At 45.5% G+C, this 26,163-nt stretch overlaps 1 protein-coding gene across 7 annotated transcripts in view; it reads left to right on the forward strand.

Annotated features, from left to right (window-relative positions):
* The window catches only part of NSD2 (nuclear receptor binding SET domain protein 2), a 100,043-nt gene that overhangs the window by 27,494 nt on the left and 46,386 nt on the right, over nt 1–26,163 (forward strand). For 6 of the 7 annotated variants that reach the window (XM_032253938.1, XM_032253939.1, XM_032253942.1 and 3 more), the window contains 3 exons: nt 8,161–8,327; nt 9,427–9,921; nt 23,711–23,855. In XM_032253938.1, coding sequence (XP_032109829.1) covers nt 8,161–8,327; nt 9,427–9,921; nt 23,711–23,855 — 807 coding nt within the window. Of the gene's footprint in view, nt 1–4,984; nt 5,088–8,160; nt 8,328–9,426; nt 9,922–23,710; nt 23,856–26,163 lie in introns of all 7 variants that reach the window. The other variant, XM_032253943.1, reaches the window with a different exon arrangement.

Consider the following 26,163-nt stretch of genomic DNA (forward strand, 5'->3'; position numbering starts at 1 on the left):
TGCCATTTTTATTTCTCTCTCTCTCTCTCTCTCTCTTGCTCTCTCTTCTTCCTTTACTTTTTCCTTTCCCTCACCTCTGTCACCCAGGCTGGAGTGCAGTGGCACAATCTCAGCTCACTGCAGCCTCTGCTTCCTGGGTTCAAGCAGTCCTTCTGCCTCAGTCTCCTGAGTAGCTAGGATTATGGGTGTGTGCCACCATGCCCGGCTAATTTTTTTATTTTTAGTAGAGGCGAGGTTTCACCATGTTGGCCAGGCTGGTCTTGAACTCCTGACCTCAAGTGATCAACCTGCTTTGGCCTCCCAAAGTGCTGAGATCAGAGGTGTGAGCCACCGTGCCTGGCCTCATGTCTCACTTTCTTTGCTTTACTCCTTGACTGTGCACTGTGGCTAAGTGCTTTCACTATTGTGCTTATGGCACTGTCTTGCAACTCTCTGCAGTTGAGGCTGGGACTCAGGAATCAGCCTGCCAGGACTCAGCTCTAGTTCAGCTGGCTGATCTTGATAATGAACTTAATCTCGCTAAGCCTCAGTTTTCCTGTGTATGAAAATGAGGAAGATGATACCATCACCTGGATGGAAAGGTCTTAATACAAGTTAATACCAAACACTTGTATTAGCAGTTGTTATATCGTCACTTTTAAAACCCAAGTTTTTGTTGTCTCAACCCTTATTCCCTTGGTTTTTTTCTATAGCTGCTTCCTGAAAACCTTCCTGTTTGACCAGTTATTAAACCTGCCACCACCTAATATTTGGTTATTTAATTTTAATAGTTTTGTACCTGTTTTAAAGTGTTTTCATGTCCTCAGGTATTCCCTCAGTTTTGAAAATATAATGCCAAATGGGTATACTTGGATTCTAGCTTTTGTGTGTGTATGTGAAATATTTGATCTATTTTTATTTATTTATTTATTTATTTTTTACAGACATTTCATACAGGATATTTATTTTTAATTTATCTATTTAAAAAACTTTCAAGTCAAACAGTACAGAAGACACCCATCCCCCTCATCTACATTCTCCACCTTGAAACATCTTGTTCTACCTGTTCTATCTCTCTCTCTTTTTTCTGTTTTTTTTTTGAGATGGAGTCTCACTCTGTCACCAGGCTGTAGTGCATTGGCGCGATCTCAGCTCACTGGAACCTCCACCTCCTGGGTTTAAGCGATTCTCTTGTCTCAGCCTCCTGAGTAGCTGGGCGCCTACAGGTGCCCACCACCACACCCAGCTAATTTTTGTATTTTTTGTAGAGGCAGGGTTTTACCATTTTGGCCAGGATGGTCTTGATCTCTTGACCTTGTGATCTGCCTACTTCGGTCTCCCAAAGTGCTGGGAATACAGGGATGAACCACTGTGCCTAGCCTCCATCCCGTTTGTTACATGATAGCTGGTAGCTGTCATGGCACTTTACCCCCAAATACATCAGAACGAGGACAGTGTCCTTACTGATTCAGCACCCAGCCACATTTCAGGAAACATCACATTAGTAACAAGGTCTACTGTGCTAAAAGTAGGTATGGGGGCATGTCCCCAGCAGGCCCCATACCTACTTTTTTCTGCTGTTTGGGGTTGAGATGCATGCTTTGCATCTGGTGGTTGTGCCTCATCAGGTTCCTCTAGTCTAGAACAGCACTCCCAACCCCCAATTCCTCATGACCGCTTTAGCTCTCTCATGATCAGACCTAGGTCAGAAAGGCCAGGTTGGATCTCAAAATTGGAACCATGAAAGGTAGCTTTGGCCCTTTACTAAAGATCTGTGTGCAGAAGAAGGGAGTGTGTTGCACCAGCCTAGGCTGGGCAGTGGCCTGGCTCATCTCACCAGTCTGCTTCTCTAGGAGTTATTGTGGGTTGTAGGGTAGGAGGTATAAGCAAGCCTACTTCAGAAGACTGATAATATACTTTTTTTATTTCCATGAAGGCATTAGAGTGGAAAAGATATTATACATTTGAAAAGCAGTTCAGAAGGAGTTGAGCTTAGGTAGCTACCCTCCAACTGGAAGGAGATTCAGATAATCTTAAAAAGGAAAGAGATCAAAGGAAGTGAGCAGAACAAAGAGAAGTGAGGGAAGGACAGAGTGCTAGTCAGACTGCATCAGGAGGAGCTTATGTGTCAGCTGACCTACCCTTGGTAGGTGACGGCCACTGGACCTCTCTGTGGAAAGGCACAGGTCCCTATTGTCACTAATGAGGGACCTGTGGGGCCATGCTTGGAGTCTGTCCCAACAGTGTAGCTTTCGTTCTTGTTGTTTTGAGATAGGATCTTGGGTCTGTTTCTCTGTCCAGGCTGGAGTACAGTGGCACAGTCATAGCTCACTCCAGGCTCAAACTTTTAGGCTCAAGTGATCTTCCTGCCTTGGCCTCCCAAAGCATTGGGATTACAAGTGTGAACCACCTTACCTGTCCCCAACAGCCATGGCTTTAGTAGCCCTTGATGATTAATCATGGACTTGTTAAATGGTAACTGGCTATTACTGTACTTTCTACCTTTTAGCTGTCATTTTTCTGAGCTCCCCCTGCAAAAAAAATAAGTTATGTATTTCAGCCACTAGTTTTTTAAATCTTCACATTGTCTCAAATTTGACCACGGGAAGTCCCATTAAGTTCCTTTAAGCTATATCTCTTTGACATCACTGTCAGCCTTTGAGCACTTCCTTATGTTCTGGTACTACAGGATGTTCCAGGCTCATCTTGTACTGTGTTTTTTTTTTTTTTTTCTCTCCAACTCTAGCATCAGTGATTTCTCAGAGAAGGCCTAAGTTCTTTGAGTACAGAATGATATGTAGGAGCCCAGGTCTGGACACTGGTTGTATTCATTGCTCCTGGCAGACAGAGTTTGCAGGGGAAACTCTGTGTGCAGTAGGTCTCCAAGCAGTGCTGAGCCCTTGCTCCGAGTGGAGCTCTTGGGTCCATTTTTGATTCTCCAGCACTTGGCATGCAACACCCCATGATGAGAGTTTGACAGAAGGTGGTGAATGTTGTTTTGGAAGGACAGAGACGTGAAGAAGAGATAGCTCCTGCAATGGAGTGGGCTGAGCATGGGACCTGTGAATCTGGTACTTTTATTTTTCTACCCTTTATTCCTTTATTCCTATCCTTTTTCTCTCCCTGGAGTTGGAGCCTTGCTCTGTTACACAGGCTGGAGTCCAGTGGTGCGATCTTAGCTCACTGCAACCTCCGCTTCCCAGAGTCAAGTGATTTTCCTGTCTCAGCCTCCCAAGTAGCTGGGATTACAGGTGCACGCCACCATGCCCAGCTAATTTTTGTATTTTTAGTAGAGACGGGGTTTCACCATGTTGGCCAGGCTGGTCAATCAAAAGATTAAGCTCAATCTTGGAAACAGAAGATAACTGTATGTTTTAGGTATTACACTACAAAGAAAACTGGATTTTGTTGCATCTGGGAGCTTCACCATCTCCCTGGCATACCTGGCTCTCACTGGTCTTCTCTTTAGATAACTGTGGTCTAGTAATTTTCTGTTGTGGAGATTTTTGTTGTCACCTTTTCTGTGTTATGGAAAGGAATGTTAAGAACCCTTGTTGCTTTATATAGACAAAATGCTTCTAGCATTTTCTAAAAATATTGCAGGTAATCTGGCTTCCTCATGTCTTTTGCTATTTGATGGTATAACCTTACTGATTTGTTTCTTGCTTGTTCTATTAGCTGCTGAGAGGTGTGTGAAAATCTCCCATGGGACTGTGGATGTGCTGTTTTTCTACTTGTAGTTCTGGCAGTTTCTGCTTTACCTATTTTGGGGCTCTGGTGCCCTCCAGGGACTGAACTGGGAATCTCAGGCATGGTCATCCTTGTCCTTTGTTTCCCAGGGAGCTCTGTGGTCTCATGTCCTTGTGACTTTGCCCCTGTGCTCTATTCTTCTGCAGACACCTGGCCTTGTCTGCACGTTTATGGCTTCTCTTCCCTCCCTGGAGCTTTAGCTCTGAGATGGCCTTGTCTCTTGGTGGGGTTCATTCTGTGTGCCTGGAACTTAACAGGCTCCACAAAATCTGGAGGGAATGAGCCCAGAGAGTCACAGGCTACTTGTTGTCTAATGGGCTGTGATGAGGAAGAAAGGAACATAGTACAAACTTAGGTACCAGGACTGGTAGTAGAAACCAGGTTCTCTTAGAAGGGGATGTAGGTGGGGAGGTCAGCTGTATAATAATCACCATTTTTATAGAGATGGTGATTAATGCACATCAGAAATTACATAAGAAGGGGGCTGAGTGCAGTGGCTCATGCCTGTAATCCCAGAACTTTGGGAAGCCGAGGCAGGTGGATCACTTGAGATCAGGAGTTCAAGATCAGCCTGGCCAACACTGTAAAACCTTGTCTCTGCTACCAATACAAGAATTAGCTGGGTGTGGTGGCAGGCACATGTAATCCCAGCTACTCAGGAGGCTGAGGCATGAGAATCGTTAGAGCTCGGGAGGCAGAGGTTGCAGTGAGCCAAAATTGCATCACTGCACTTCAGCCTGGGTGACAGAGTAAGACTCCCATTTCCCAAAAAAAAAAAAAAAAAAAGAAAAAGAAAAAAGAAATTGCACAGGAAGGGAGGATTGATTACTAATACATAGTGCTGGGACAACTGGTTAATTATGTGCTGAAATAAAAACAGTGAGATATTCACCTCTCAACTTGGGCCAAAAGATGGTTTATATGGATCGAAGAAACCCCCCAAAATGGTAGAAAATTTGGTTATGTTATCTAATTTCCAACTAGGAAAGAACTTCAGAATGTTATACTCAGTTTACAGACTTGGGATCAGATTACAATAATCTATTCTGCTTTTTTCCCCACCTGACATGTAAGGAGCATTTATGTGTGTCATTATTTATAAACGTGGTTTATTTTATTTGCACTGTAAAAGGTTTTCTTTATTATAAAAATGCTATAACATACCTATATTCATTTCATTATTAAGAAAAGTTCTTACAAAGTTTTAAAGTAATAGAAGAAGTCACAAATCCCTTGACATATCCTTGAATCTTAGGTATTTTCAAATCAAAGAAGTTGAACACTTAAAAACAAGTCAAATTGTACTGAAAGATTAATAGTGAAAAATCATCCCCTGCCTTCCTCTCTCCTCCCCAGAGGTAATTATTTTTATCTCTTTCAACATTTTCTTCTACTTTTAATACTTCGATTTCTCATATAGACATTTTCTGTTAACTTTCTATCATGGAAAAGGAAGATTGAGCTCTTCAGCCATTTTCTATTTCTTTCCCCCCATTCTCTCCATATAATTAAGTCACTATTTTTAATAAATGAAAAACAAGTGTTTACATAATTTTGATTATGTAAATATCATTCAGTGAAAAACCAAGTTGTGTTCTGTAATTGCATTTTCTGTCTTATAAAACCTTTTGTTTTCCCTGTAGTTAATTATTTCCTTTTTTTTGAAATCATATGCTATGTTGTCCATACAGCCTTAGTTCTTTTTTTTTTTTTCTTCTATAACCCCGTGCTGGGAAGCCTTAATTCTTTCAAGTATTCTTCTCTGCATCCTTAAAACTCATCTTATTATGGATTTCGTTTCTCCTATTTATATATTTATGTAGTTATAATTCTCCTTAAAAAAAAATAAAAAAGAAAAGAAAACCTGGATTTGAGTCCCATCTTCCCTTTCTTCTCCTTGGAACTCATCTTTTAACCCTCTTTCCTTACTACTCAGATTTTCTTTCTTTGTAAAAAAGTTCTTTTGTCTTTTATTTCCTTGGAGCTCTCCTAGAATCTTTCTTTTTCCTGCTTCAATCTGGTTTGCTGGCAGTCTTAACCTTTTGCACTGCAGTAAGCTTAGAATTTCTTTAAGCTGCTTTCCCTAGTTACTTACATTGTTTTCTGTAGTTCTATGCTGTGTGCTTTCTTAAGTTTTCTTTTTTTCTGGAAGCTATTTTTGGTATCTTAAGACAGTTTGTATGGAAAGTAAATTTGAGTCTGTGCAGTTCAGAGTATGCTACTTTTCTTTTTTTTTTTTTTTTTTGAGATGGAGCCTTACTTTGTTGCCCAGGCTGGAGTGCAGTGGCGGGATCTCAGCTTGCTGCAACCTGAATTCAATTGATTATTGTCCCTCAGCCTCCTGAGTAGCTGGGACTACAGGCGTGTGCCACCCCACCCAGCTCATTTTTGTATTTTTAGTAGAGATGGAGTTTTGCATATTGGCCAGGCTGATCTAGAATTTCTGACCTCAAGTGATCCACCCACCTTTGCCTCCCAAAGCACTGGGATTACACACTTGAGCCACTGCTCCCAGCCCACAGTATGCTACTTTTCTGTCCTCACACATGATTGATGGTTTGACTGGGTATAGAATTTTATGTTAATAATTCCCCTAGGAATTTCGAAGATATTACTCCATTTCCTTCTAGCATCCAGAGTTTTGGGGCATTCTTTACCTAATTTGCTATTCTTCACATACCTTGCTATTCTATTTCTTGTTCCATTAACTTGAAGGCTGGCCTTTTCCCCCAACTCCTGGCAGCTTGAATTTTACCAGAGTGTGGCGTGCTGTGGATGTTGCAGTGGGACACTTGGGGCTGTTTTAGTTGGAGACTTGATTTTGGGTTTATTCTTGGAGCTTCTCTGTTTTTCTCTTTAGAAGGCCTATTATTTGGGTATCAAACCTCCTAGATTAATCTTACAGGTTGCTTAAGTATTTTTCATCTTAAGTTTTTTTTCTTCTTTCTGGGAGATTTCTTATCTTCCAAGCTTTCTTGCTGAATTTTATTTTCATAGTTGTATTTTAGAATTTCAAATACCTCTTTGTTTTTCTGTGTTCTCTTTTCATGGCATACCGGGTTTCTCTGTTGGGTATCTTCTCTCCCCTTGCCTTGTGTCTGTGGCCCTGCAGAGGGCCATTTGTTTCTGTGTGTTTTGGATTCATTCATACTGGATGCTTCCCTGAGTCCAGGGGTCCTTGATACTTGGCTTGTGTTTAAGAGCACAGCTCTTAGAGCTGCCTGCAGTCATGGGTGGGGAGGCTTGGTTACCCAGCCTTCTTTGCATTAGAAGGTCTGATTGACCATTGGCCACTTAATTGGGGGAATCTCCAAAAGATGCACTGGAGAAGTTTTTCCTCTGGGCACTTCAGGAAGCATCCTTTGATTCCTCTGGGCCAATGTTCTGCATGAGGGGACAGGGAGTGGTAACTCCCCTAGGGAGATCCCCCTCCCTCCCTCTCACCTGGCACAGAAATCTGACCTTTTAACCTGCCTACCTGTGTTCAGCTTGTCATTTAACTTCAGTGGAATCTAGCACCTCCTCTCTTGGGTTTTGGGCTTCTTTCCTCATCCAGTTCCTCCTGGCTGCATTGTGGGATATGGCTTCTTCCTCTCAGTCAAGAGTAAGAGTAGTGGACATCTCTGGGGTTACTCTGTAGTCTGATCTGTCCTCTGAGGCCATTGATGCTCCTGTCACTGTAGCACTGTGAGTGGGGGGTGGGTAGCCAGCTCGTAGGTAGCAGGACTGGGATTTGAACCCAGGTCATGTGATGCCAGTATACTGCCTTCTTCACTGCTGCTCTTACTCCTCTTTTGCAGATGTCCTCATCTTATTTATTTGATATCTTTTTAAAAGAGAGGAAATAAAGGAGTGCATTTAGTCAGCTAGCTAGCTTTTTTCTTTTTTTGTTGAGACAGGGTCTGGCTCTGTCACCCAGGCTGGAGTTCAGTGGTGCGATCTTGGCTTACTGTAATGTCTGCCTCCCAGGCTCACACCATCCTCCTTCACCTGGCACAGAGATCTGATTGATCTTACAGGTTACAGACTCCTGAGTAGCTGGGACTACAGGTGCACACCACCACACCCAGCTAATTTTTGCGTTTTTGTAGAGACAGGGTTTTGCCATGTTGCCCAGGCTGGTCTCGAACTCCTAAAGTCAAACAGTCTGCCCGCCTTGGCCTCCCACAGTGCTGGGATTACAGGTGTGAGGCACTGTGCCTGGCCTGGTTGGCTTTCTTTCCCAGTCAATTTTGGACCGTATCTGAGTCTCTTTTAAGTTAGTTTCTCTCTTTGGCATGTGGCATGGTAGGGATAAGAAGTGTAGGATTTATTTTGAGGTTAACAGGCTCAGACAGCACCAAGGAAAACAACTGCAAAACATCAATAGAGTTGCCTAATTTCATCCCAGATTCTAACTTTCATGTTCTAACATTTTATTTTAAAAACTAGGTCAGAAAAAGAGTGCACGCCAGTATCACGTACAGTTCTTTGGTGACGCCCCAGAAAGAGCTTGGATATTTGAGAAGAGCCTTGTAGCTTTTGAAGGAGAAGGACAGTTTGAAAAATTATGCCAGGAAAGTGCCAAGCAGGCACCCACGAAAGCTGAGAAAATTAAGGTGATAGATGACCCTTCAGTCTAATTTTAGACCAGAAATTTAATTTTTATTCTTTAACTTATTTTTTGTTTTGAACTTATACTTGCTCAAAAGATTGTAATGGCTTAACAGACTCTTTCATTGTTGACTTTTGCCCAAGAATGCCATGTTACAATATTAAAGTTTCTTTAGAGACACAACTTATTTTTTTGCTCATTTGATGACTCCCAGAGATAATTTGTTTTAGAATTTTTATTTTTCTATATATACATATATGGAGAGATTATATTAATGTAACGTGATTGGAATTGGTTTCTGGTTTAAAGAAACAATAAAGGTATTATGTTGGGCTGAATTGTAAAATTGGTTCTTATAAGTTTTTTTATTTTCTATTTAAAAATTTTTAAAAAAATTTTTTTGAGATGGAGTTTCACTCTTGGTACTCAGGCTGGAGTGCAATGGTGCAATCTCAGCTCACTGCAACCTCCGCCCAACCCCCCGGGTTCAAGCGATTCTCCTGCCTCAACCTCCCAAGTAGCTGGAATTACAGGTGCCCGCCACCACGCCTGGCTAATTTTTGTATTTTTAGTAGAGATGCGGTTTCACCATGTTGGCCAGACTGGTCTCAAACTCCTGACCTCAGGTGATCTGCCCGCCTCGGCCTCCCAAGGTGCTAGGAGAGCCACGCCGGCCAAGTTTTTTGTTTCTAAACTTAGGTGAAAATGTGAAAGTGTTCTTTTTTTTTTTTTTTTGAGACGGGGTCTTGCTCTGTGGTGCCAGGCTAGAGTGCAGTGGTGTGGTCTTGGCTTATTGCATCTGCTGCCTCCCGGTTCAAGTGATTCTTGTGCCTCAGTCTTCTGAGTAGCTGGGACCACAGTCATGCACTACTATCCCTGGCTAATCTTTTGTATTTTAATAGAGACAGGGCTTTGCCAGTTGGCCAAGCTGGTCTTAAACTCCTGGCCTTAAGTGATCTGTCTGCCTCGACCTCCCAAAATGCTGGGATTACAGGCATGAGTCACTGCGCCTGGCAAAAGTATGCTTCTGTAAAGTGAGTTAACTTTTATGTTTGTGTAATGAAACTTACGGTGTCTTTTTTTTTTTTTTTTTTTTTTCCCAGCTATTGAAACCTATTTCAGGGAAATTGAGGGCCCAGTGGGAAATGGGTATTGTTCAGGCAGAAGAAGCTGCAAGCATGTCAGTGGAGGAGCGGAAAGCCAAGTTCACCTTTCTATACGTGGGAGACCAGCTTCATCTCAACCCTCAAGTAGCCAAGGAAGCTGGCATTGCTGTGGAATCTTCAGGAGAAATGGCAGAATCCTCAGGAGTTAGTGAAGAAGCTGCTGAAAACCCCAAGTCTTCAGCAATGCCCAAGAGAGAAGAGGGCATTCCCATGAAGAGAAGGCGGAGGGCCAAACTGTGTAGCTCTGCGGCGACCCTGGAGAGTGATCCCGACCTAGTGAAGAGTACTCCTCAAAAGACAGCAGAGGCTGACCCCAGAAGAGGTGTAGGGTCTCCTCCTGGGAGGAAGAAGGCCACAGTCTCCACACCACGAAGCAGGAAGGGAGATGCAGCATCCCAGTTTTTAGTCTTCTGTCAAAAACACAGGGATGAGGTCAGTACCCTGATGGGTTCTAAGTTATGTTTCATACTAACAAGTTTCTGAATTTGAGGAACATCCCTTCAGTGCAGAATCATCTGTTTCTCAGCATTATCAGGAAATCTATAGTGAGCCTTGCATAGATTTTAGATCTAATAAATAAGTATTATTAGGGAACAACCATTCTGACCCTTGAGGGAAAAAATACTTCACTTGCACTCTGGGTTCCTAAAATATCCTTCCTAATGTGGATAAGAAGATACTGGAAACAGGCCAGGCATTGGGGCTCATGCCTGTAGTCTCAGTACTTTGGGAGGCTTAGGCGGGAGGATTGCTTCAGCTCAGGAGTTTGAGACCCGTCTGGGCAACATGGTGAAAATCCATCTCTACAAAAATTAGCTGGGCATGGTGGTGCATGCCTGTAGTCCCAGCTATTAGGGAGACTGAGGCAGGAGGATCCCTTGAGCCCTGAAGGTGGGTTTTGCACTGAGCCATGATGGCACCACTGCACTCTATCTAGCCTAGGTGACAACAGAGGGAGACTATGTCTCAAAAACAAAACTGGCATAGAGGGAAGTGGGTCTCATTAGGCTGTGATTTTCTGGAAGAGTGTCTATGTCCTTAATGTGTGACTCCAGGTTAGCATTTTCTCTAGCAGTCTGTTCTGAAGCTTCCAGTGCAGGAGGTATGCTCATCTATAAAGCTCATTGTGTCCGCTGGCACTGAGGATGAAGGATGTTGATTTATTTCCCTGATATTTAAAAGGACAGCAATGTGATTAAGGCATTTAAATAATTTTCTTAATTTATTTCTAGTTGTTTGCATAAAATACACAGTCTGTTAGTACATAATAAAGGTGATAAAGAACTGAAGGACTTGGTTCCCCACTGCCCCACTTTTGGTTGTGTTACTTGGAGTAGATCATAGTCTAGTGCTTAAAAGGCTTTAAGTGTTCATTTTAATTTTACTTCTGTCGGCATTTTCTGTCCAGTAGTCTTAAATCTATGTGGTGATTAAAGGTATCAGAAACAATAGTGTCTGTCTTCAAAAAATTTTCCATGAATCTTTAACCAGCATGTATTTTGTCAGGCAGCATGGCACAGCAAGGAACCATGAGGAGTTCAGGCAGAGATGCATAAATGAGTGGCTGTAGGTATTCTAAGAAATCTACTGGACGTGATTTTTTTATTCCTATATAGGATCTGGAAATTCTGTCAGAAAAAGGCATTTGAGTGATATCTTGAAGAGTAACCCATGGCTGGGCACAGTGGCTCATGCCTGCAATTCCAGTACTTTGGGAGGCCAAGGTGGGTGGATCACCAGAGGTCAGGAGTTCGAGACCAGCTTGGCCAATATGGTGAAACCCTGTCTCTACGAAAAATACAAAAATTAGCCCGGTCTGGCGGGCACCTATAATCCCAGCTACTCGGAGGCTGAGGCAGGAGAATCGCTTGAACTTGGGAGGCAGAGGCTGTAGTGAGCCAAGATCATGCCACCGCACTCCAGCCTGGGCAACCCACAGGGCTTTTCTCAGGAATGCAAGGGTGGTTTGATGTTAGAAAGCTTTTATTGTGACTTACTGTATAACATAAAATGCTCATCTCCATAAAGGGAGAAAAGACATTTGATAAAATTCATTGCTTTTTTTTTTTTAAATTAAGGAAACACCCCATATTTATGGGATGTATGTGATATTTTGGTACATGTATTCAAGTTCATTGCTTTTTCTTCTTGGGAGGCTGAGTTGGGGAGAATTGCTTGAGTCCAGGAGTTTTGAGGTTACAGTGAGCTGTGATTGTGCCATAGCTTTCCAGCTTGGGTGACAGATTGAGACTGTCTCAAAAAAAGAAGGGCCGAGTACAGTGGCTCACACCTGTAATCCCAGCACTTTGGGAGGCTGAGGCAGGATTGCTTGAGCCCAGGAGTTTGAGACCGGCTGGGGCAACACAAAACCCTGTCTCTAAAAAAAAAAAAAAAGTTTAAAAATTAGCCAGGTATAGTGGCATGTACCTGTAGTCTCAGCTACTCAGGAGGTTGAGGTAAGAGGATTGCTTGAGTACAGATGTTTAAGGCTGCATTGAACTGTGTTCATGCCAGTGCACTCTAGTCTAGGCCACAGAGTGAGACCCTATCTTAAAAAACAAAACAAGAAAAAATTGCTGCTTATTGATAAAACGTTAGCAAACCAGGAATAAAAGGGAACTTCCTAAATCTGTTGAAGGTTGTGTATCAGAAGCTTTCATCAAGGCTATGACTTACTGATGAAACTTTAGAAGCATTCTCTGTAGGCAGGGTGTGGTGGCTTATGTCTGTAATCCCAGCACTTTGGGAGGCCGATGTGGGTAGATCACTTGAGGTTAGCAGTTCGAGACCAGCCTGGCCCAACATGGTGAGACCCCATCTCTACCAAAATTTAAAAAATTAGCTGGGTGTGGTGCTATGTGCCTGTAGTCCCAACTACTTGGGAGGCTGAGGCAGGAGGTTGCAGTAAGCCGAGATCATGCCACTGCACTCTAGCCTGAGCTACAGAGCAAGACTCTGTCTCCAAAAAAAAAAAAAAAAGCATTATCTTACAATGTCTGTAATACCAGCATTTTGGGAGGCCTAGAAGGGCAGATCACTGCAGGTAGGGAGTTCGAGACCAGCCTGGCCAACATGGTGAAACCCTGTCTCCACTAAAAATATGAAAGTTAGCTAGGTACAGTAGTGAGCGCCTGTAATCCCAGCATTTTGGGAGGCTGAGACTGGTGGATCACTGAATGGTGGGAGTTCGAGACCAGCCTGGCCAACATAGTGAAAACCTATCTCTATTAAAAATAGAAAAATTAGCCAGGTGTGGTGGCTCATTCCTGTAATCCTAGCACCTTGGAAGGCCGAGGCAGGTGGATCATGAGGTCAGGAGTTGAGACCAGCCTGGCTAACATGGTGAAACCCTGTCTCTACTAAAAATACAAAAATTAGCTAAGTGTGGTGGCACTTGCCTGTAATCCCAGCTACTCAGGAGGCTGAGGCAGGAAAATTGGTGGAGCCCAGCATGCAGAGGTTGCAATGAGCTGAGATCACGCCACTGTACTCCAGCGTGGACAATAGAACGAGACTTCGTCTCAAAGAAAATACTAGCCAATATTATATAGGAATAAATAAAGTCGTCATTGTTTGCAGAAGTCTATGTAGCAAACTCAAGAGAATGTACAGAAAATATTTTAGAATTAATAGAGTTCACAAAATTGGTGGATGTAAAATTAACATACAAGTGCAGCATCAAAGAGGAAATATGATGTTAAAAAAGATATCACTGGCCAGGCACAGTGACTGACGCCTGTAATCCCAGCACTTTGGGAGGCCGAGGTGGGTGGATCATGAGATCAGGAGATTGAGACCAGCCTGACCAACATGGGGAAATCTCATCTCTACTGAAAATATAAAAATTAGCTGGGTGTGGTAGCAGGCACCTGTAATCCTGGCTACTCGGGAGGCTGAGGCAGGAGAATCGCTTGAACCCGGGAGTCAGAGTTTGCTGTGAGCCGAGATCACGCCACTGTACTCCAGCCTAGTGACAGAGTGAAAACTCTGTCTCAAAAAAAAAAAAAAAAAAAAGATACCGCTGATAATATAAACAAAAATGTCAGGTACTGCAGAATCAACATTATGAATATGCACGTAACTTTAGACCAATAACTGACATTTTAGCAGACCCCAATAAAGATATATGTAGGAAAATTCAAGCTTCTGAAGTTGTTAATTCTCGCATTAATAACCTATAAATTCAGTATAATTCTAATAAAACTTGCAGCAGGAATTTCTTAGCCCTGTGTAAGTGGATGCTGATGTGGCCATGTTTGAAGAGAGGCTTGGCCTGAGGACTTGCTCTACCATAGGAAGTTCTGTTATTTAAAATAGCAGTATTCGGCCAGATGCAGTGGCTCAAGTCTGTAATCCCAGTACTTCGGGAGGCGGAGGCAGCGGATCACCCTAGGTCAAGAGTTGGAGACCAGCCTGACCAACATGATGAAACCCCATCTCTACTAAAAATATAAAAATTAGTTGGGCATGGTGGTAGGTGCCTGTAATCCCAGCTACTTGGGAGGCTTAGGCGGGAGAATTTCTTGAACCTGATAGGCCTAGGTTGCAGTGAGCTGAGATTGCACTATTGCACTCCAGCCTGGGTGACAGAGTGAGACTCTGTCTCATAAAAAATAAAATAGCAGTATTCATGCAGGGCAGTGTTATGGTCTAAGACGGGTCCCAGAACAGACTCTTGAGCATATGGACATGGATGGGAAGGGGCTGCAGGCAAGTTGGGTGGGATGTCTGCCCTGTACATGGTGCTGGGACCACTGGTGATTTATGAACTTGGTCAGCATGAGAGAGGAGCTTTGTTACCATGAGAGAGGGAAGGATTTCTTAATTAAGCCAAACTGATCACAGGCTACAAAGGAACTATATATGTTAAGATGAAAATCTGGGCCAGGTGTGGTGGCTCACACCTGTAATCCCAGTACTTTGGGAGGCTGAAGCGGGAGGATTGCTTGAGCCACTGTACTACTACAGCTTGGGTGACAGAGACCCTGGCTCAAAACAATACAAAAAAAATTCTTACGTGCCAAGGACGCCATGAACACAGTGAAAGGACAAATTCTGTAAAGAGCCCAAACAATTCTGAAGAAGAGGCAATTACAGAAAAGCCTGGAGAGCCAGCAAGTACATGAAGAGATGCTGCTCAACCACGGCAATGCCCAGGAAGCTGGATGTTACAGTCCTGATGGGATGGTCCTTCACAGTCATCAGGTGAGCAGACACCAAACTCAGAACAGCCAGGGCTTGAGAAGATGAGCAAGAGTGGGGCTCCTCGTACAATGCTGGTGAAACCTGTTTTGAGAGAAATTTGGCAATATCTACTGAAATGGAAGATATGCTTTTTTTTTTCTTAGTTTCCCTCCTATTTACCCTAGAGTAATTTTGCCCTTGCACCCAAAGAGAGACCACAGTGTCCAAAACCAAAAAGGCATCAAATGAGGGACAGACTGTGGTATATTCCTACAGTGTAACTACACATCAGTTAAAGTGAACTCATTGGATATTGAAGAAGAAACAAATTGCTGAATGATATGCAGATTCTATCACTTGCGTAAAGCTTGAAAAGGGCCACATACCCACAATTGAGTTTAACCTATCCTCTCTGCATCCATCCAAAAAGTGTAAGTGGGCAGTTGTGAAGGTATGTGCCTCTGTCCAGGAGCCAAGAAGTCTACCCAGGGAGAAGCCATTAACACCTGGTGGAGGAGCTATGGTTAGTGTTGGATATAAAATGATACAAAGCAGGCCAGGTACAAGGTGGGAGGATCACTTGAGGCCAGGAGTTTGAGACCAGCCTGGGTCAACATAGCAAGATCTTATCTCTACCAAAAATAAAAATAAAATGGTATAAAGTGCTCAGCAGTGTGTGGGCAGCCACTGTTTCAGGCATGTTGTGGGAGGGTGCAGTGGCAAGCTCTGAATGGACGACCCAGTGTTTGACAGCTAGGCCTGCACAGGGTTGGGGAGGTGCTGTATGCTCTTGGGCCCTGGAAGCAGGGCGAGGCTCTGTTAGGTGGGAACTGCCCAGGCAGCCACTCTGGCATATTGCTTGGCTGTGTCCCCACAGTCTGTTCACTAGTTAGGAATTATGAAAAAAAAAAAAAGTGGGTACCTGAGAATTAAAACCACTGTCCAAAGACCACCCTATTTGCTTTTTGGGACCCAAATTGGTCTCAGATGGTCCTTATAGTACTAAGAAATGAGACAAAAGCAAAAGTACTAAACGTAATACAAAACCAAACTGAAGATGTACAATTAAAATTGAGTTCTTGGCAGGATACGGTGGCTCACACCTGTAATCGTGGCACTTCAGGAGGCTGAGGTAGGCAGGCTGCTTGAGATTGGGAGTTCAAAAACAGCCTGAGCAACATAATGAGACCCCATCTCTATAAAAAATGAGAAAATTAGCTGGACATGATGGTGCCCACTTATAGTCTGGGCTACTCAGGACGCCAAGGCAGAAGGATCACTTGAGCCTGGAAGGTCAAGGCTGCAGTGAACCATCATTGCACCACTGCACTCCAGTCTCCATGACAGAGCAAAAAACAAAACAAAACTACAAAAAAATTGAGTTCTGCGTCAGTGTCCAACACTCTGCCTTGCTCACCCCGGGTGACTGGTATAAGGCCCATGGGGCCTCTCTTCCCTCCACTGGACTCAGGGGCTGGTGGTTTTGAGGAATTTCATATTACCAGAAAAGCAGTGACTATTAGGATACTCTTTAACTGTTCTGTAATAAATTCAAAACTTGAGGAAGCTCCTCCCTGCTTACATCTATCACCTAGGTCTTTTTAGGTTTTTTCTTTTTCAGGAGTGCTGGTGTACACAAGATGGTTTTTGTTTGGTTGTCAGTAAACCAGTGGCCAACCCTTGAGGGATAGTCAGGTGGAGCTCTCCTCCTGCTTCCTGGACCTTCCTTTTCTAGGGTCCCTAGATGGAAGGCTGACTCCAGGGTCTTTTGTTGCCATTTGCTGACTCTTAGTGGTCATTTTCTTTTTCTTTTTTTTTTTTTGAAACGGAGTTTTGCTCTGTTGCCCAGGCTGGAGTGCAGTGACACCACCTCGGCCTACTGCATCCTCCTCCTCCTGGGTTCAAGCAATTCTCCTGCCTCAGCCTCCTGAGTTGCTGGTACCACAGGCACATGCCACCATGCCTGGCTAATTTTTGTATTTTTAGTAGAGATGGCATTTGGCCAGGCTGGTCTTGATGATCTGACCTCAAGTCATCCATCTGCCTTGGCTTCCCAAAGTGCTGGGATTACAAGCGTGAGCCACCAGTCTAGAAGTCATTTTCTAGCTTGCTTGCTTCTTACTAGTGAAGAAATGTACTGTACATATATATATATATATATAAATATTTTTTGTTCTCACTCTGTCACCCAGGCTGGAGTGCAGTGGTGCATTCATGGCTCGGTGCAGCCTTGACCTCCCTAGGCTCAAGAGATTCTCCCACCTCAGCCTCCCTACTAGCTGGGACTGCAGGCGTGTGCCACCATGCCTGGCTAACTTTTCTTTTTTCTTTTTCTTTTTTCTGAGACGGAGTCTCGTTCTGTTGCCCAGGCTGGAGTGCAGTGGCATGATCTCGGCTCACTGCAACCTCTGCCTCCTGAGTTCAAGCAGTTCCCCTGCCTCAGCCTCCCGAGTAGCTGGGACTACAGACAGGTGCCACTATGCCTGGCTAATTGTATTTTTAGTAGAGATGGGGTTTCACCATGCTGGCAAGGCTGGTCTTGAACTTCTGACCTCATGATCTGCCCGCCTCAGCCTCCCAAAGTGCTGGGATTACAGGCCTGAAACTTCTATTTTTTATGGGGATAGGGTCTCGCTATGTTGCCCAATCTAGTCTCAAACTCCTGGCCTCAAGCAATCTCCTACCTCAGCCTCCCACAGTGCTGGGATCATAGACATGAGCCGCTGCACCCGGCTGGCTCCAGTATGAGCAGCATTTTCATTAACAGGCTTTTTTGGCCTGAGGTTTTTTTTGTTTTTTAAAAAGACGTAGTAGTCTTGTACTGTTGCCTGGGCTGGAGTGCAGTGGCATGATCTCGGCTCACTGCGACCACTGCCTCCCAAGTTAAAACGATTCTCCTGCTTTGCCTCCCAAATAGTTGGGATTACAGGCACCCGCCACCGCACCTGGCTAATGTTTGTATTTATAGTAGAGACTGGGTTTACCATATTGACCAGGCTGGTCTTGAACTCCTGACCTCAGGTGGTCCGCCTGCCTTGGCCTCCCAAAATGCTGGGATTATAGGTGTGAGCCACCGTTCCTGGTTTGGCCTGAATTTTTCTTTTCTTTTTATTTTTTTTTGAGACAGAGTCTTGCTGTGTTGTCCAGGTTGGAGTGCAGTGGCACATCTTGGCTCACTGCAACCTCTGCCTCCCAGGTTCAAGCGATTCTCCTGCCTCAGCCTCCTAATTAGCTAGGATTAGAGGCACGCGCCACCACCTGAGTAGCTAGGATTATAGGCATGCACCACCACGCCCAGCTAATTTTTTTGTATTTGTAGTAGAGATGGGGTTTCACCATGTTGGTCAGGCTGGTCTCGAACTCTTGACCTCATGATCTGCCCGCCTCAGCCTCCCAAAGTGTTGGGATTGAATTTTTTATTTTTTTATTTTTTTTCGAGGCAGGGTCTCTTTCTGTTGTCCAGGCTGGAGTGCAGTGGCACTATCTTAGCTCACTGCAACCTCTGCCTCCTGGGTTCAGGTGATCCTCCCTCCTGAGCCTCCCTAGTACCTGGGACTACTGGCATGCACCACCACACCCGGCTAATTTTTGTATTTTTAGTAGAGATGGGGTTTCGCCATGTTGGCCAGGCTGGTCTTAAACTCATGACCTCAGGTGATCTGCCCACCTTGGCCTTTCAAAGTGCTGGGTTACAGGCATGTGCCACTGTCCTGCCCTGAGTTTTTAATTTTTAAGTCTTTTCCATCTTTCCTGATCCCTTTTTTTTTTTTTTTCTGAGACAGAGTCTTGCACTGCTAACCGGGCTGGAGTGCAGTGGTGCGATCTTGGCTCACTGCAGCCTCCGCCTCCTGGGTTCAGCTGATTCTCCTACCTCAGCTTCCTGAGTGGCTGTGATTACAGGTGCCCGCCACTGTGCCCAGCTAAATTTTTGTATTTTTAATAGAGACGGGATTTCACCTTATTGGTCAGGCTGGTCTCAAACTCCTGACCTCATGATTCACCCACCTCAGCCTCCCAAAGTTCTGGGATTACAGGCATGAGCCACCACGCTTAACCTGATCCTAATTTTTTTACATCCATTAGAGTGGGACCAGTGCTTTATGTCTGAGTTCTTTGTACATGCCTTGATATTAGTTATGTATTGTTGCATAACAACTTACCTCAAAATTTAGTGGCTTGAACCAACAACGTACATTTATTTTCTTACAGTTTCTGTGGGCCAGGAATTTGGGAGCAGCTTAGCTTAGTGGTTCTGCCTCAGGGTCTCTTAAAGTTGCATTTAAGATGTTACCTGGGTTACATCATCCTAAGGCTTGACTGGTGCTGAGGATCTGCTTCTAGGGTACCTCCCTTACTCATGCTGCTGGAAGGAGGCTTCGGTTCCTCACCATGCGGTCCTCTCCACAGGGGTGCTGGCATGTCCTCACAACATGATGGAGTCTGGCTTTCTCCAGAGCAAGTGCTGCAAGAGAGAGCAAGGTGGATATCTTTTATGCCCTAGACTTGGAGTCATATGCATTCATTTCTGCACTGCGATACTGGCTACCCCATAACCAATAGTGGGGACTTGAGCTCCAGGAGGCAGGGCTCATGGAGGGGTGAGGGGCCATCTTGGAGGATGTTCTTCTCTAAAGTCTGAAAGCAAAAGGAAACTCTAAAAAGATGTTAGGGTTAGGGAGAGCATGGTGTGGTGGCTCACGCCTGTAATCCCAGCACTTTGGGAGGCCAAGGCAGGCAGATCACTTGAGGTCAGGAGTTTGAGCCCAGCCTGGCCAACATGATGAAACCCCATCTCTACTAAAAATACAAAAATTAGCCAGGTGTGGTGGCACACACCTGTAATCACAGCTGCTCAGAAGGCTAAGGTGGGAGAATTGCTTGAACCCAGAAGGCAAAGGTTGCAGTGAGCTGAGACCACACCACTGCACTCCAGCCTGGGCCACAGCGAAACTCTGTCTCAAAAAAAAAAAGAAAGAAAAAAAAAAAAGGCTTGTAGGAAGCAGGTGGTATGGAGGAGGGGAATGTGATCTGAAGATGCCACAGTATAATTTGTAGAGTCTTCGATTGTATTGTCAATGTTTTAGTCAGCTGTGGGTATGTGGATATTTGGTTTTCCATGTTTTTTGGTATGTTTTAAATTTTTATTTAATTTTGAGACAGAGTCTTAACTTTGTTTCCCAGGCTGGAATGCAGTGGTGCAATCATGGCTCACTACAGCCTTGAACTCCAAGGCTCCCACCTCAGTTTCCCAAGTAGCTGTGACTACAGGCACATACCACCATGCCCAGCTAATTTAAAAAAATATATTTTTTAAAGAGATGGGATCTTGCTATGTTGCCTAGGCTGGTCTCAAACTCGTGGCCTCAAGTGATCCTCCCACTTAGGCCTCCCAAAATGTTGGGATTATAGGCATGAGCCACTGCATCCAGCCTTTTTTTGATATGTTAAAAATAAAGAAGTGGTCACTATGGGGTGCTTATCACATGTCAGCTACTTTGCCAGTGTGTTATTGTACAAAAGTATATCTAGCAATCCTCAAGATGGCCTTAAAAGGTAGGTATAAATGATCTCTGTTTTATAGCTGCCTAACCTGAACTTAAAGTTGGAAGGTTTCAGTGAGATGATACAGTCAGGAGGTAGGAGAATTGGGACCTGACCCTAACTGTGTGCATGAGCTTGCACTTTTGTATATTTATTTATTTGAGGCAGAGTCTCCCTCTTTTGCCCAGACTAGAATGCAGTGGTATGATCTTGGCTCACTGCAACTTCTGCCTCCTAGGTTCAAGTGATTCTCCTGCCTTAGCCTCCTGAGCAGCTGAGACTACAGGCAAGCGCCACCACGCCCTGCTAAGTTTTTGTATTTAGTAGAGACGAGGTTTCACTGTGTTAGCCGGGATGGTCTCAATCTCCTGACGTTGTGATCCGCCCGCCTTGGCCTCCCAAAGTGTTGGGATTATAGGCGTGAGCCACTGTGCCCAGCTGCTTTTGTGTTTTTAGAAGTTGTAACCATCATACCATATGGTTTCACTGTAAAGCTGGGAGACTTTAATGAGGAGTCATTGCTCTGTTAACCTAATGTGATGATGACACTTTCCTGGCTTCCCCTGCAGAAGCCGTCTGTGGTGACTGTCTTGTGAGGTAGGGTTTGGGTTTAGGGGCAGAGGTTACCTGTATTGGCTGGGCAGGTGGTAGGTCCAGATGGTTGATGGTAACCAGCTAACATTAACCTGATGGTTTCTTACCACTGCCAAGTGGAACATAAAATATGAGAGACGAAACATGAGCAGGCAACCCCCAGCTCACTCCAGACAGCAAGCACCGTGTGGCAGAAATGGTGGCTCTGTCACTGCTTTATCTCCTGTTATTAGCACAGAGTGCTGTGTAAATACTTGTTGAATGAATTAACAAAAGTAACATCATCACTGAAACTTAAAGGAACAAAGTTGGCTGGTGGAGGAGAAGAATGTTTCAGGGAGAGTGTGTGTGGCCTGTGGTGGCATTAGGTGGTAGAACCTGATGTGTCCACAGCCTGCTGGGACCTGTGTCCTGTACAGCTTGAGTGTTGAGTTGTTAGATGAGAGAAGGTGGGGAGAAAGTTAATGCTGGATCACACGGGACCTTAGAAGTCTTTGCTAAACAGCTGCGATTTTATCCTAGGAGTAAGGAGTGGGAGCTATGATCCCTCTGGGTGTAGGAGTAGGGCTTTTTGGGTTGGGAGTGTCAGGAGGTAGATGGACAGGATTGAGAGCCAGGAGACTGGTTGCTGAAATTTCAATCAGAAATTATGGTGGGCACATAAAGAGGGCTGAGGAGTGGAGCTGTCCAGCCCCGCATAGGATTTATTCATTTATTTATTTATTTATTTAAAAGACAGGGTTTTACCATGTTGGTCAGGCTGGCCTTGAACTCCTGACCTCAGGTGATCCGCCCGCCTTGGCCTCCAAAGTGCTTGGATTATAGGCGTGAGCACCGTGCCCGGCCTCAGCACAGGATTTAGATGGAAAAGAAAGGGTGACTACAGGAAGCTTGGGACTCTGCTTTGATGAAGGAGCAGAGGACACTGTTATGATTCATCCTAACTGGGGGCTCTGGAGTCGTGGTGGATGCTGGGGGCAGAGGTGGGTGGGAGGGCAGCAGGCCCACAAAGGAATGTGCTGTGTTTGAGGAGATGAGAGGTAGGTGTGCTGTGGATCCGAAGCCCTGTGCAGAAACTTTTGCTGGATGAAGAGCTGCGGCCCTTGGAGATGAAGAGTTGGGAGTGGGTAGGCTCATGGAGTGGGTCAGGGCAGCAGACAGGACAGGGCCTGCTGGGTTGGGAGGGGTGTGGCAGGAGCAGGCATGTACAGGGATGGGGATGGGGACCCCACAGGGAGCACTGGCGCAGTGCTGGAGGTCAGAGCCAGACCTGGAACTGCGGAAGGCGTCCTCGACGTGGGAGATCCCAGGTGGTTAGGCTGGGGGTGTCTGCAGGTTGCTGCTTACCCTGGTCTAGAGAGGTGGTGGGTGGGCATTGGTGGGTGTTGGTGTCCAGGCCAGGGTGAGGACCGGAGGGAGTGGAGCACATGATTTATCCAGGCAGCAGGAGGGCAGATGGTGGGGCCATGGGAGGCTATAAGAAGCCGTCTGTAGGAGGGGTTTGGGTTTGGGGGCAGAGGTTACCTGGTGGCTGGGCAGGTGATAAGTTCAGGTGGTAATGGTAACTGGCCAACATTAACCTGATGGTGCCTTACCACTGCCAGGTGGAGTGTTAACTGCCCTCATTTCAGAGACAGTGCCTTCACTTGCTCGAGTCCACCGAACTACCTAGTAGAGGAGCCAGCCTCAGAGCCAAGTCTGACTCTGGAGCATCCTGGTTGGTGGTGAGGCAGTCAGCAGACTGTTTCCAAAGGGCCTGGTGGGCAATGAGGGCTCTGTCCTGATTGCTCAGCTCTGCTGTTGTGGCAGGAAGACAGCCATGGACAGTGTGGGAACAGTGTGTGGGGCTGAGATCCAATAAAACTTTGTGGACACTTGTTTGAGTTTCCTGTAATTTTTGTGTCTGAAGTATTACTACATTTTCAGACATTGAACAGAAACGGGTGGTGGGTTACAACTGGCTGGCAGGCATTACTGTGTCACCCTGTGTCCTGCCCTTGAGATTGTGGCTCTTGGACTTGGGGACACATTAGCAACCCCTGGGAAACCTTTAAATCATGAGGCCAGACCCGCCATGTCAGGTTGGTCTTGGGTGGGACCTAAGCATGATGGCTTTTGAAACCCTCAGATTATTACCAGGGGCAGCCAAGGCCCCAGGATCAGAATTCAGTGTGTCTGTGTATCACCTAGACACCTTGTGAAAGTGCAGATTCCTGGTAGGCAGGTTCGGGTGGGGCCTGGGAGTCTGCATTTCTAGCATGCTCCAGGTGCTGATGCCGGCAGCCTTGGTGTGGCTGGAGGGTAGGGAAGCCTCGTGTCATGGCTGTGCTGCAGGGTTGTCTCTGTGTGCTGGCCTGGGCTGTGACAGAAGCCAGCTCGCACTCCTTAGTGTGTGCCTTCACCCCTGCCCAGCCCCTGTACCTAAAAGATGAGGGTGGGTGCTGCCCAGTGAGGACACAGAGCAGAGCCCACCTCCATGTTCAGGGGCAGTGTTCCTGTGGCACTGGCTCTACAGCTAATTTTTCAAGGATGCCTAGAGGCTGGGTCTTAAGTGAGTTAGTGGTTTTGGAAGAGAGAGAGAGAGAGAGAGAGAGAGAGAGAGAGAGAGAGAGAGTGTGTGTGTGTGTGTGTGTGTGTGTGTCATTTATCATTTCCAACATTTACAGAAGTAGAGTTGAATTTGTTTTCACCGGCACTATTCTCATTTATGAGTTTTCAGTGAGTCACAGCATCAGTTAAGCGCTACTTTTCTTTGAAGCTGTTATGGACATATTTCCTTGATGTGGGAATAAAAAAGCCATGCACCAAGTTCTAAAGGGTCATGCATTTGATTTCATGCAAAACAAAACCCAGTGAGTTTTATGGATTTAACTTCTTAGTGCATCTTCTCCCTTGCCCACAGGTGGTGGCTGAGCACCCAGATGCTTCAGGTGAGGAGATTGAAGAGCTGCTCAGGTCACAGTGGAGTCTGCTGAGTGAGAAGCAGAGAGCACGCTACAACACCAAGTTTGCCCTGGTGGCCCCTGTCCAGGCTGAAGAAGACTCTGGTAAACATAGTGCTATGCTGATGTCCTCCACTTACGTTGATGGGTGTAGTGTAGCAAGCCGAGCTCTGGTCTTGGAACTGTAGGGAAGTGTGTTCACTCTTCCCGTTTCTGACCTATGGGGTTTGGGCCAGCAGTCCAATTGCGTGTGGTCACAGTAAAAACAGCCTCTGCCGTCTGCGTTTCCTGGCTCATGAGAGCTGTTCTGTGTGGTCCCGTCTGGCCTGTGGCTCCAAGCTTGGATTCCAGGCTTACATGATGTGGTAGGGTCAGCCTTCAGGCCTTTACTTCCAGGGAGGCCGCACTTCCCACGCTTCTGAGAGCAACCCTCCTGGTTTGGCTGTAGTCTGCACCTCAAGGGGCCTGAGTATGGGCAGCTCCTGGCCTGTTTGCCTGAGTGCTCATAGGGCAAGAAGAGTGACTGGACTGACCTTGAATTCAAGCATCCTTTGGTTGTTCCTAGGCCTTTGGCTTAAAAAACAAAAAGTGCAGGCTGGGCGCGGTGGCTCAAGCCTGTAATCCCAGCACTGTCGGAGGCCGAGGCAGGTGGATCACGAGGTCAAGAGATTGAGACCATCCTGGTCAACATGGTGAAACCCCGTCTCTACTAAAAATACAAAAAATTAGCTGGGCATGGTGGCGCGTGCCTGTAATCCCAGCGACTCAGGAGGCTGGGGCAGGAGAATTGCCTGAACCCGGGAGGCGGAGGTTGCGGTGAGCCGAGATCGCGCCATTGCACTCCAGCCTGGGTAACAAGAGCGAAACTCCGTCTCAAAAAAAAAAAATAAAAAAAACCCAAAAAACAAAAAGTGCTACTTTGCTTTGAGCAGTGGCAAGAGGAGGGAAGAGTTGACACTGTTAAGATTTAGAGATGTGTAACAATGGTTAGATTCATGATATGTGTGTGCTTGGACACGAATTGTAGAAAACTGACATATGAATGTAAAAATAACTGTGACATATTTGGGTATCAATTTAAAATACAAAAAAAGTGCTGTATCTCCGAAGGTTCGTTATTGAGGAGCTTTGGAGAGGCCAAACATGAAGTGTTTCAAGATTCACCTAAAAAGAGATCAGGGCCCAGAAGTGACGGGGTCTGGCCACATGCACCTGCTGTCACCTTTCTCTTTCTCTGATGTATTCGTCTTGATTTAGGTGTTTCTAGATCTCTTCATCACCTATCTCATTAATCTTGAATTGTGTTCAATTTGCTCAGTGTTTGTTGCAAATACTATAGTTTAGAATAGCAAGGTTATTGAGGACTTACATATTTTCTTTAAAAGAAAATACACCTTATTCTATCAATACTCTAAATTTAGAGACATGTTTCTTTTAAATGACTGGCTTATTTAAAAATCAGCTGACTCTTCCTGAAGCCAGATTCAGCTTACCCTTGAAGTGTAAGCATGAATTTGATTGTGTTATATTTTGCTGAGTGTTTAGTGGATACAAGTGACAGGTGAGTTTCTGCCCACTGTGTGTGTCAGGTGTGTGCAGGTTCCTGGGTGCCCTTTAATCCTGACTTTCAGGTGACCCTGGTGCTAACAACTAGGATGGCGCACCACATCTGTGTCATGTGCCCATGGCCTCAGTGTTCGAAGTCTACACAGGTGTCTGGGCGCATTGGCTCACGCCTGCAATCCCAACACTTTAAGAGGCCGAGGTGGGTGGATCAGTTGAGGCCGGGAATTCAAGACCAGCCTGGCCAACATGGTGAAACCCCATCTCTGTTTAAAATACAAAAAAATTAGCCAGGCCTGGTGGTAAATGCCTGTAATCCCAGCTACTCAGGAGGCTGAGGCATGAGAATCTCTTGAACCTGGGAGTCAGAGGCTGCAGTGAGCCAAGATCGTGCCACCGCACTCCAGCCTGGGTGACAGAGCAAGACTCCATCTCAAAAAGAAAAAGAAAAAAATCCATACAGATGCCTCTGTTGCTTGTTTCTATACGTAACAGCTGCTGCCTCATTCTGGATGAATGGAGAGGTGCTTAGGAGGTGCTGTGTTGAGGATAAGCTGTGTCAAGGACCTTGCCTGTGGGAAACTGAGGCACCAGGCTGGCATTGTGCTCATAAACAGATGTTCTGAGGGTAGACCTGCTGAGGGTGTCCTCGAGGGTTTCGTTGGCTGTGCCATGTGGTGCCTATGATTGCCAGTGTGGCTAAGTGAGTCCTGCTGCCGACCATTCCATGGGCCTCTTCCCTAGGCTGCCTTTGCACCAGACTGCAGTGGTGTGGCCAGGAGTGGAGCTTTATGAGGGCTGCTTGCCTGGCCCCCATCACACCAGGCCCGAGTTGCAGCTGGTGAGGGCC

This window comes from Sapajus apella, unplaced genomic scaffold (assembly GCF_009761245.1).
Source record: "Sapajus apella isolate SASKATOON/1434 unplaced genomic scaffold, GSC_monkey_1.0 scaffold85, whole genome shotgun sequence".
In the NCBI taxonomy this organism is placed as follows: domain Eukaryota; kingdom Metazoa; phylum Chordata; class Mammalia; order Primates; family Cebidae; genus Sapajus; species Sapajus apella.